This window comes from Augochlora pura, chromosome 7 (genome assembly GCF_028453695.1).
Source record: "Augochlora pura isolate Apur16 chromosome 7, APUR_v2.2.1, whole genome shotgun sequence".
Classification (NCBI taxonomy): domain Eukaryota; kingdom Metazoa; phylum Arthropoda; class Insecta; order Hymenoptera; family Halictidae; genus Augochlora; species Augochlora pura.
Genome location: NC_135778.1, coordinates 39,613,358 through 39,625,079, shown reverse-complemented (window position 1 = coordinate 39,625,079; position 11,722 = coordinate 39,613,358). Strand labels below are relative to the sequence as shown.

The 11,722-nt window shown below is 36.5% G+C and overlaps 1 protein-coding gene across 3 annotated transcripts; it reads right to left on the bottom strand.

The window, feature by feature from the left end:
* Positions 1-11,645, bottom strand: LOC144473904 (uncharacterized). 3 transcript variants are annotated; one of them, XM_078188299.1, is made up of 13 exons: positions 11,375-11,645; positions 8,123-10,569; positions 7,908-8,041; positions 7,672-7,807; positions 7,428-7,586; positions 7,151-7,289; positions 6,835-7,064; positions 6,382-6,704; positions 5,622-6,197; positions 4,773-5,522; positions 4,484-4,643; positions 4,012-4,180; positions 1-3,708 (listed from the first exon to the last, which is right to left on the bottom strand). In XM_078188299.1, the coding sequence occupies exons 2-13, from the start codon at positions 10,422-10,424 to the stop codon at positions 3,522-3,524; spliced, it is 5,265 nt and encodes a 1,754-aa protein (XP_078044425.1). In that variant the 5' UTR covers positions 10,425-10,569; positions 11,375-11,645; the 3' UTR covers positions 1-3,521. The 3 variants fall into 3 exon arrangements, with proteins under 3 accessions (XP_078044425.1, XP_078044422.1, XP_078044424.1); XM_078188296.1 differs by having other exon boundaries at positions 4,773-6,197; XM_078188298.1 differs by having other exon boundaries at positions 4,773-6,197; positions 6,835-7,052.
* Between the last annotated feature and the right edge of the window lie 77 nt (positions 11,646-11,722).

The following is an 11,722-nucleotide window of genomic DNA, read 5'->3' as shown; positions in this document are numbered from 1 at the left end:
GAAGACGAAACCGCGCGAACTGACTTTTTCTTTCTTTTTTTTTTTTTGTTATCGTTTTTCGCTCGCGAAACTTTGTAAACACACACAGGGCGCGCACGACGATGCTCGCGCACGACTTCTTTTTTTTTGTTCGTCCGCGGGTCGTCGACGCGGGGTAAATACTAACAAGAAATTTTTCTCTCAGAGGAGACGTATCGCTCGTATTACAATAATCGATCGTTATAAATTAATAAATATAAAATATATTAAATCGCAAAGAAAATATTTTGAAAAATGAGAAGACGTTTCCGGCTATTCTTGTTTTTCTGCATTCGTCCCTTCATCGCCGTCTCTTTTTTAAAACGTATATATATACGCCCCGCTTCTTCATAATTTTTCAATCATTTTCTCCTTGTCTCATCGTTTCGTTTTTTCTACCTCTTCTTTTTCTTTTTCGTTCGTTTCTCTCTCCCGTTGACAATGACCTGTCATCGTTATCTCTCTTGTTCTCTCGCATCGGGCACACACGCATACACAGGAGACAGGAACAATCACGGTCGCACCCCCCCCCCCTTCCCTCCCTCTACCTATGCTACATATAATATTTCGTTCTATCGGAAATAACTTAGCGTCTATGTTCCAATATATTAGATATTAAATAATAAATCGTATCATCAATATATTAATTTTAAATAATATAATTTCTAACAAAACACCCGCCACTCAACAAATAATCAAAAATATACGTCGACGTTTTTTTATATCTTATTTGGAATTTCAGTAAAAATAATTACGTCCTAAGGTTTCTCTCTCTCTCTCTCTCTTTCTTTCTCTCTCTACTCGTTATCCGTAAATCCTCGTTTAATATAATTATATTATTGGCTAACGTAAGGTTTTTTTACGTACTCCGCGAATACGTTTCTTCCTTTCTCCACGTTTTTTTTTTTGGCATACTACGATGCGATACATTAACTATGCGCTAATGAATAATATGTGACTCGAAATGATGAAAGATACAAGGGATTATATCATACGACCACGTCATTCCTCCCTAATAGAACAGAGATATCGTGGATTCTCGAGAGGAGTTAAATAAAAAAAAGCAATGCATGTTCGTTAGAAGAGAGATAGTACAAATTTGTGACGGGTTAGAACGTAAACGCGCTGTCTTGAAACAATCGAGTCGCCGTCGTTCCGACGTTTGTGTGTTTAAAACATCAAATTCATTGGAAATGATAGATGACGATAGAAACCGGGAAGATAGAATTTTTATCCCGTACAATTGAATGTGAATTATTCTTGCGAATAAATCAAACTGTTACCATCGAGGACTCAATAATATTCGATAGAATTCGCCTTTGTTCAGAAGCGCCGGGAGAATAAATTAACGGTTAATTAATTCGCGACGCAAAGGAATAATCAAATATATTCCGTAATATAGCAATTCTGTTCGATTCGAATCATAGTAGAATCAATGAAAGTATACAATTTGTATTCTATTTGATAAATAGTTGTCGCGTGGTTGGGGAAAAGAAATGTTAAGTTTTTAATCGTGACCGTTAATATGTAACATGATTTAGTGGATTCCTGCGATGCCGTTATTCCACTGTATGCAAAGCAGTGGCATAAAACAGACAGATACGATAACAATAATATGTTTAATAAAAATACTTGAAAAAAATAATTCGAGTATTAGGATGAATTATCTATAGCGACGTACATATTATATAGCGAGATGTACAGACTTTAAAAAAAAGTTAGTAGAATATTCTCTCAATCTTTTAGTCATTTAACCGTTTTTTTTTTAATAGCATATTGAAAAATACGTGAACACCGTTAAGCAGAAGGCTCGTAGCTCAAATATGAATTGGGCAACAATAGGATCAAGCATATACTATGCATTTCTTTTGTCGTAATTAGTATTTTGTACAAAACAAGTGCTAAAAAATTGTTATGTACACAATGATAAATATTCTCTCCAATGTTACATTTCGTTTTAATATTATTTTGAAATAAGAGACGATACAATTGAAACTAATTCTTGCTGATAGATTCGATCTCTATTTAATCGTGCAAGTCGATTCTTTCATTGATTCTACTATAACGTGTTCAGAATTTAGTTTTGGTTTCTAAGAAAGATTTTCTTGGTACGCAAAACATACTGATCCAGTAAAATTTCCATCGAATCAATTCCATTTCGCGACACCCCCGTTGTTTAACGGTTGCTATTTAGAAATGAAACTTACGTTACTTATGCGTTATTAGAATAATGCGTGTGCATGGGTCTCGCGAACCACCGCAAATACAATGGAAGTGTTCTCGTGCCGCGATCGGAATTTTCGCTTCGCTCACGTCAGCTCTCGCCTTTTATCCACACAGAACACCATCGCATACGTTACTATTTTTATTTCTTTTTTTTTTCTTTCGCTAAATGGTCGAGTACCCCAGGCATTTGATTTCTACCTTGAAACTGTTCGGAGGTCCCCTCCAAGAAGGGCGCCATGATACATAGCATATACGTATTTGTATCTCCAATGTGAAAAATATTCATTTAAGTGTTATAAATACTATCTCACAAAAAATATGATTCTCTCTATAAAATTGTCAAATTCTATTATCTCCCTAAAAACGTGTTGCGCTCGCGATAAAACAACCCGTATTGACGAAACAATGATCGTGCCGTTTGCTATTCGGTAGACGATTATTATCGGATCCCCTTTGGTCCAAGGATCGCTATCTTTTTTCTTTTTCTTCTTTTTTTTTCAACAAGAACGCGTTGTCGACAGAGGCAAATTCGCGATCACGTTCCGGTGCTACGAAGCATGTCCTACACATATTTTTATGCTATTCTTTTCATTGCATTGATACGGAGATATGAGTTTCGAGATGTTTCTCATCTGAATCAATCAAATAATTTATTATAACCTTTTCTTAAATCGCAAGTTAGAAACGTAGAAAATGAATAAAGAAGCAACGTGTCTAGTCGATAAGATTACGAGTTTAAAACAATACTCCTTTCTTCTTTCTTTTTTTTTGTTACATTTTAATGAACGTGAAAATTCATTTTTTCGCTGTGACTATTTATGTTCTAGAAGCTTTTTTAAGGTTTTTCTGTTTCTCAAACACAAGACTTTACGTAAATCGAAATATATAAATGGTTGTGTAAATTACACATAAGATAAACGAGTAAGAAAATGTATAATTCTGCCGTAATCTGTTATCATAATTAAAAGTAAATCTAAATCTATAAAATGTTGTTACTGTACTTATATATGTATTTATATATATACGCGTGTGTGTGTGTAGGTACTTGTAAACATATGCGTATACATACATGTGTATGTATACGTGTATGTATACACATGTATATGTATATAAAGCTTTAAAATTCACTCAGAAAATGAAGACAGACTTCTTCAAATAAAAATAAATTGATAACGTGCAGTTACGCTTGAAGGGAGACCTACGCCCAGTTTCAATTTATACTGCAAACTTTGTGCATTCCATTGGTTCCTGTTCAAAGCGTTTTATAAAAAGTCGAGTCATCCAGGATTCTTAACAAGTTTTTTGCCACGGTAATCGTAGACGCGTCGACAAAACAGAACCATATCCGAGGATACTGGTATCGGTGGTTGCCGATTCTCTCGTGGATATAGTTGATCCCCCGGTGGAACTATTAAGCCAGGACTCTCTAATCCCTCCTCGATTCTTCGTAAATTTTTACGGTACCTGTAAATTATATTAAAATTCGGAATGCTCAACAGCGCTACAACATCGAGAGGCATTGAGGATTGTTTTATTATCACTAACACTAATTGATTTCTTTGCATTGGTGTCTACAAGTCTATTAGCAACAGTAAAATTTTCGTTCTTTCTTTTCTTTTTTTTATAAATTTTGCTTAATCAATATCAACACTTTAACTACCGAGAAGTTTTTGAATTTCTTTTTTCTTTAACGATTGAAAAACTTGTTAAATCATCATCGGTATAGAGACTGTTACATGGAATTATTTTTAAAAGATAACAACTCACCGACAATATTCATTGAATGTCAAAATATAACATTTATCTTCTATACAAGCAACACTGTTTGCATCCCGATGCCGAGAAGCGAACACCTCGTCCTCGGTGTCGTATTGAGTTCTACCTTGCTCAGTATGTTCCGGTCTATAGTACCACAACAAGGAAAACATCATTTCGCCTATAACAAAATGCTTGCCTTTACCCTATCAATATTCCTTTTCAAAAGTACAATACAGTGCCGCCCAAATTTTTGCTGATTTTTTTACACTCAATTCGTGTATCCCTTAAGAACCTGATCTTGGGGTGCAAATTACAAATAGTTGTGAAATTTAACAGAAAACTGTATCACTTCGATAAACAACAAAAGCTATAATTTTTCTCTTTGATCCGCCGTTGAAAGGTATTTAGTTTGTCAAAAATTGTATTAATTTGCTCCTTGCACGGACGGCACTGTTGCAAAGTATTACATATGAAAATATACCGTCGTCTGGATTTTCCCATAACGCGGCAATTTTTGCTACAAACGGCAAATCGGCTTTTCGTGGACCGCTCTTTAATAAAACACAGTCACGAGGTCTTAAAACATCGCCACTCTCGTGTTTCATACTCGCGTAACATCGACGTATAGCTGATTCTTCGTTCTGAAAAAAATAATAACGAAATAATTAAGTCGATCTGCTTGAGATAATGATTGAAATATCTTATTAAAATATTGTCACTTTTCTGCGATTTCGAACAACTAAAAATGAGGTTGTAAAACATTCGTATACCGTTAAATAAACTTTGGCTTCAAACGGATCCCCTTCCCAACTCCATCCATTACTCCACTTGGGTTTTAAAAATGTTTTCCTAGTTAGCAATAAATTTTCATTTCCTACTACGCACTCTTCGACTTTGGTAGTTGCCTTTTTTACATATGCTTTCTTCGTGCTTTTCCGCTTCTTCTTAATCAGGGCCGGCTTTTTAATGGTCTCGTTAACAGTTTTTAATTTAGATTTTGTTGTACTCTCATGCTTTTTGCTGTTATCCTTCGCTTTCGTTTCTTGAACTTTGGATTTACTTTTCCCTTTGCCCTTACTCTTATCGTGCGCCTTTAATTTAATCCGTGTGTCAGTTTTACTTTTAGAATGACCGCTTTTTGAAATCACTTTCGATAATTTCTGTGATGCTATATTTTTTACTATATCAACTTTCCTAACTACCTTCTTCACTGTAATTAACAGGTTCCCTTCTTTCTTCGCCTTCTCGGGCTTTCCTACATTCTTGTTCTTGCGATCTTTCTTCTGCGTCATTTGCAAACTTTTCTGTATAACATTGTTAATAGTCTCCATGATAGAATTATCGCTGACTGTGTGCTTAAAGCAATTCGGGATATTATTACTTGTACTTTGTTTTGAAGTCTTTGACTTTTTCGCTAAATTCTCGCAAGGAGAATCTCTATCCAGTTTTCGCTTTTGACTCTGAATATCTTTTTTCGGTTGCTTTTTCTTTGAAATGCATGCATCATTGTTAGTATCAACCTGATTGATCAAAGATAAGATCGGTATAGAAATTCTTGATGAAAAATCACTGTTAGTCAAATCTTGGGAAGAACCAACAGAAAGAGTCCTTTTGCTCACCTTCCTTTTCTTTCTACTATCCGACAAGCTATCTAAAGACAATTTTCTCTTCGATACCTTTTGACACTTGGGTTGCTCTTCCGCTTCCGTTTTCTCTATATCTTCTTTATCCGACGGTTCCTCGATGGTTTCTTGTACCGTTGGCTCGTAATCTGGCTTCTTCCAATTCTCATTCTCAATCACAACAACATCGTTCAACTCCTCTTTAACATCGGGATCTGCATCCAATTTATCATCTAATAATATACCCGAGTCTTTGTCGATTTCTAGAATGGCCAACTGTCCCTCTTTCATGCATTGCTCGCATTTCATTATATCGCATTTGTAATCCGATTCGCATTTGACGTTACAATTTGCGACGCATGTCAAGTTATCACCCATTTCTACACTACAAGACTCGCACTTCACATTGTTATTTTCCAGCTTGAATGTATGAAATTTGTTACTCGGACACGTTGTCACCGATAATTTCTCGGTAGGAGAAAGATTTTCCATTTTAACTTCACACGTTGATGTACAGGCACGTTTCTGACACCCACACTTTTGCAACTTATCCTCCATAGAATTCTTCTCATTCTGGAAGAGCATCAAACATATTAAAGTCACGCGCATAACATGGAAAGTTGACATTGAAGTCTGTGATAAAAATTAATTATACAGAATAAAAGGACACTTGATTGAGATCAGCGAGTATGTGTACCCTTATATTCTACATAATAATCGAGAATCCTGTTGGAAAATGGAGAAAGTAATATCAAACCTTGTCTTTGCAGTCTGAGTTTTGAGTGCGATTATGTCCACCGACTAAGTTATGAGAAGGAGGGGCCGAAGGTTGGTTCTGATTCAGGTTGCGATGAGTGTTAAGTTGGACGCGATCCGTATCCCAGGCATTGGCACCGTGAGGCGGCGCTAGCCCGGCTAGCCCCCTCGCCGGCGAGGGCGGACCTACCAAAGCACTGGGCGGCAATGACAGACCGGTCCCCGATACCACTGGCGCTCCCTTACCATTACCAATAAGGGGCCCAGTATCCACGTTTTTTGGACAAGATTGCATCGGGCATGGACAACTCTGGAAGGTTGCATCTGAAATAAACAATTAAATAATTACGACACCTAATTCCATATTACTACTTACAACATAATTGTAATATCATTAAAGATCCATGCAAGGTACGGGAAAACACGATACGCGGTAAGCAATTGTTATACTTACGATCTAAAAATGGTCTTCCTTGAGAATGCAGATATGCTGGATTAGGTGGGGGTGGAGGCGGTGGAGGAGGTGGCGGATATGCTCCATAGTACGGAGGTAAAGGATACTCGCCAGGCGGTGGCGGAGGTGGTTGATAGTCGACGACCGCTGGACCACCTGCGGTAGCACCGCTTCCGGGACCACCACCTCCACTAGATTCCTGATATCCGTAATACTGCCTAAAAATATACCTTTTATAAGGCAAGTTAAAAAAAATGAACTTTTGTTACTATGGTTTCTCCAAATTGTAACATCAGTAAGAATGAATCTGTAGTACCTTCTATAAGTTGGTGCGTATTTATAGTAAGGCGGTGGATGAGCATGTGGATGAGAGTAGGCTGAGGGATAACACAGATCTGCATATTGTGGTGGTGTGCCATAGTATTGAGGACAATATGCCCTATAGAATCCACCTCCTAAAATCAGACATTGAATAATTAATTGTTAAAAACAATTTTTTACTTCTGTTTGACATTAAATAGATATATTTGTACTAATTATATATTATATTAATATATATATATATATATATATATATATATATAAATTTATACCTGTACTACTAGTTCCTCCAGAAGTTGTTGAAGTTGCTACCAAATCATCTGAGCCTTCAGAATTTTGTGGAGGTGTAGGAGTTGGTTCTGGAGGTGGTCCTTTTATTGGTGGTAAAGTTGGTGGGTGCTGTATCAGTGGACCAGCCGGCTGATAATACCCTAATAATTTAAAATATAAAGTAAAAAATTTAACTTACAGAATGTGATAGCTATATCTATGAAAAAGAGATTATAGTTCATTTACCATGTTGGTGCGGAGCTGAGAATGCTGAATGTCTTCTGGGTGACATATTTGGATGATTGCCTTGACTACCAGGTGGTTGCATTGATGATAATGCACCTAACGGTGTATATGATTTGCAAGGTTGTTCCAATTTTTGCTATTACAAAAAAATGAACATTCAACAATCATAAGAACATACTTGGATTATTTAGCTGTACAGTAGAAATTGTACTATTTGAATGAAAAAAAAATCTCACCTGCTCATGAAGTTCTGTAGCAACTGCAGTAGCTGCAGTCTGAGTGTGACTGGTTGAACTTATTCTATACTGCATACCAGCAATGCTACAAAACCCTTCGTGATGCGTAGATCGAGTTTGATTAACATAAACACCTATGAAGAAAATTATTTATCATAATAAATTATAAATACTCGCAAAGATGAATATATAACTAATTCAAATAGATACAGTACCAGTAATAGTAACATCTGTATCTTGATTAACAATAACAAGTTTGTTGGATGGTTTTATTACTTCATCCTGGTCTGAGTTTTGCCTTGATTTTCGCTTGTCAATATCGGAATCGTTTTGCTTTCGTTTTTTAATAATCTCTACTTCCGATTCGCTAGAGGAATCAGAGCTGCTGCTACTGCAACGATTTTTCTCATCTGAATACGAAGCGGCCAAAATTGCGGTAGCATTAAGACTTGCCATTCTTTTACGAACAACCATATCTTTCAAATCCATTACTTCCTCATTTCTTTTTCTCCGTTTAATCGTCTTTTTCTTAGTGTATTCCACACTTTTTTCCTGTTCACAATCATCCTCGGAAGAAGACGACGACGAAGAGCTCTCTATCATATCCCAGTGCTTTCCACGCAATCCTGGAACATTTCGGAGTTTCCTTTTTGGAATATTTTCTTCTCCTTTACTTTCTACTTTCTTTTCGATCTCCTTACGAACAGGTTCCTCTTTTTCTTCCTTTGCTTTCTTCTGCTTCTCCTTTTCAGGTTTTGGTTTACAAAAACCGCCAAGGTACACGCCGCCAGTTTCATTTTCGTATAAACAATGTACTTTAGCCAATGCATTTAAAGAAGCCACCCTGTGTCTTTTCGGTCCACTCCAGAAACCAAATAATCTCATTCGCCGAACAGGTTCATCAGAAGGTGAACTGGCTCTCTCTTTTTTCTTAATATCTTTCTGTTTGCCTTTCTTTGCTTCATCATTACTTTCATTTTCTGAATCCGATGACAAAGCATTGCCACTTAAGTTATCACTATTAACTGTTTCTTGTTTTAAATTAGTCTCTGTTATATCTTCACTATCAGTTTGTTCCTGTTTAGAAGTAACACTATCACTTGGACTATCCTCGCCAGCTTTGATCTGCTTAATCGATTCTTCGGAAGATGTATCTTCAGAAGAAGAAAGTGTTTGATTGGTGCTCTCAGTTTGTGCTTTAACAACCTTCTTTTTCATTTTTTTACCAAGCTTTGAATTACTTTTTACAGCTTTCTTAATGTCTGATAATTTCGAGGACAGCAGCTCTTCTTTACCATTTTTATCAATATCTTTACTTTCTTCTACTTCGCTTTTTATATCCTTTAATTTAATTTCCTCATTCAAATCATCTTTACCTACAACCTTCTTCTGTTCATTCAACGGTTTCTCAGTTTCTTTCGTATCTATTTTCTTTTTAGGTACAACTTTCTCTACCAATGTTTTAAGCTTATCATCCTTTTTTAATGCAGTGCTTATTTTACTATTTTTCAAAGGCAACTTAGCTTTCATATGCTTCCTTAACTTTGGTTTCTTCTCTTGCATGACTTTACCTTTAGATATATTAACACTTTTCTTCTTAGCTTTCTTCACTGTTTCGTCTTCCTCGCTTACTGATGTTTCCTCGTCCTTTATTAACTTGTTTATCTTAATCTTTTTATCTACCAGTTTCTGAACCACCGATAGATGTGACTTTTTCGTTAAAACAGTCTTTCTAGAAATACCTTTCTTTTGCAATGATCTCGTCTTAGAACTCTTTTTCGTTCGTGTTAAAGAACCTTTGCTACTTATTGTACCTTTTTCAAGAAGTTTCTTGCGTTCTGATTTTTTGTCTTTTATCACAGAAATCTTTATATTTTCTTTGAAGTCTGACTTGACCGGCTTTCCATCCTTCTTCTTGTCGTCTTTGCATTTCTTCTTAGTAACGGAACAAACAGCATCTACCTTATCCTCATGTAAATTATTCTCTTCCGAAACATTTGAAAGTTTTATTTGATCTTCCATACTTTCATCCTCGAGTTTACCGCTCTTCTTCTTCTCCTCCGTCTTCTCGATTTTTTTCTTACTTTCTATTAACTGCTTCTCAAGTTTCGTTTTCTCCTCTATCTTTTGTACTTTCTTTTTCTCCGTTATATCGTAAGTACACTCATCGGTGACTTTTTCCTCTGCCTTCTCCATCTTCTTTTCCTCTACTTTGTCGCATTTCCTCTCTTGATCTTTAGCGCACTTCTTCTTATCGTCCGCCTTATCGAATTTCTCTTTTCGTTTGTCCTCAATCTTCTTCTTATCCTCGATCTTCTTCTTTTCCTCGGCCTTCTCTGATTTTTTCTTTTCGCTATCTACTTTTCTTTTGGCATCGTCCAACGGCTCAAGCTTCTTAGGCTTTTTCTCTTTCCTCACATCGGATACGGCTTTCTCTAAAAATGAGCGACGTTTTTTAGCAATTGTCGGCATTTTGGTTGCCTTCCGGGCAACCATTGCCTTTTTCTGTGTCTTCATTGTGGGTTCTTCTCTTTACATTTTCAGTTTGACAGAGATATGCTCATAGTCGACGAAACTCCTGAGCAAACAATCAAGACTACCTAACTGCCATTGTAAAGTTTAATTAGATAGGTACAGTAACTTCCACTGAAGCTGGCTATATCTGCAAACAATACAAGGAGATATAATACCGCTGGGCGTGAATTATAAAAATTAATGTACTTCATGCCAATGTAAAATGGACTACTTTAGTAACCTACTTTTCCAAGCAACATTTTTATCAAATCAATAGTAAAATCTGTGTATTTAAAGTATTTCATGCTTTCTTGAAATCAATATAATTTTATTTATGCTCCTTTCCCTTTTCGAGAATACCGAAAAAGGGCGAATTAACGTGAATGTTCCGTGAAACCGAAATACCTTCAATACTTAAAACTACGACTAAAAACAAAAAAGATCTGTACTTTTTTTTATAAGAAAAAAGTCGAGCGGATTCCACGAGAAAGAATAAATGAAATATAATTTTCGATCGTGATAGTTGGATGCGCGCACTTTCATCGACTTGTTGACAAATCGATCCCTTTAAATCTCAATGTTCGCATCGTTTAACATACATCAGAGAAATTCGGCATTCAATGTGTCCACTAATGTCCCTTTTATTCTTCCCGAAGGAAGATTCCTTCGATTATTACGCAAAAAAATACAATGTTCGCGTTGCACGTAGTGAAATTAAAAGGACAAGGACACCAGGATACCTTTTAAATGTATCCGTAGATGGCCACAAGTGGCTAACATAAACTCAGTCTACTGATCGATGAATTTGTCACGTACGAAATTCTGCCAGACTCGTACACTATTACGAAAGCCGCGAGCAATATATCCGCGAAAAGGTGATTTCTAATGTACGAGTCGCGACGACAATCGAGAAATAAAACAAAAATATAGAACGATATATAATTTATGTTTACCTCTAGCGAACCCTTTTGTTCCTACACACGGCCCGCGAACGCTTTTTTAAACGATAAATTAATACACCGATGCAGTTGACTAGTCTGGTGACTTTCCACTCAAACGCACCACCGAAAGGAACACCGAACGCGTTTGTCTCCCAAATACTATTCACCCGAGTTTACGAAACTTAACACGGATTTTGCATCGCCTTCGCCCAAAACACGTATCTCATTCGACGTCCCTGCCCTTTTACCGTTGCCTTGTCGGCCATTTTCTTCCTCGCGCCGCCCCCCCACTTCTCTTCTTTTGCGTTTGCAATACATGAGCATACATAGTAAGTACATGGACATACACTGTACATACAT

Bases quoted from the DNA above. Each gene is read 5' to 3' on its own strand.
- LOC144473904 (XM_078188296.1), bottom strand. From the start codon at position 10,424: ATGAAGACACAGAAAAAGGCAATGGTTGCCCGGAAGGCAACCAAAATG. The intron at 7,587-7,671 runs GTAAATGAACTA...TTAAATTATTAG, and splicing joins CTCAGCTCCGCACCAACATG to GGTATTATCAGCCGGCTGGT. The intron at 6,705-6,834 runs GTAAGTATAACA...TGTTTATTTCAG, and splicing joins AGGAAGACCATTTTTAGATC to ATGCAACCTTCCAGAGTTGT.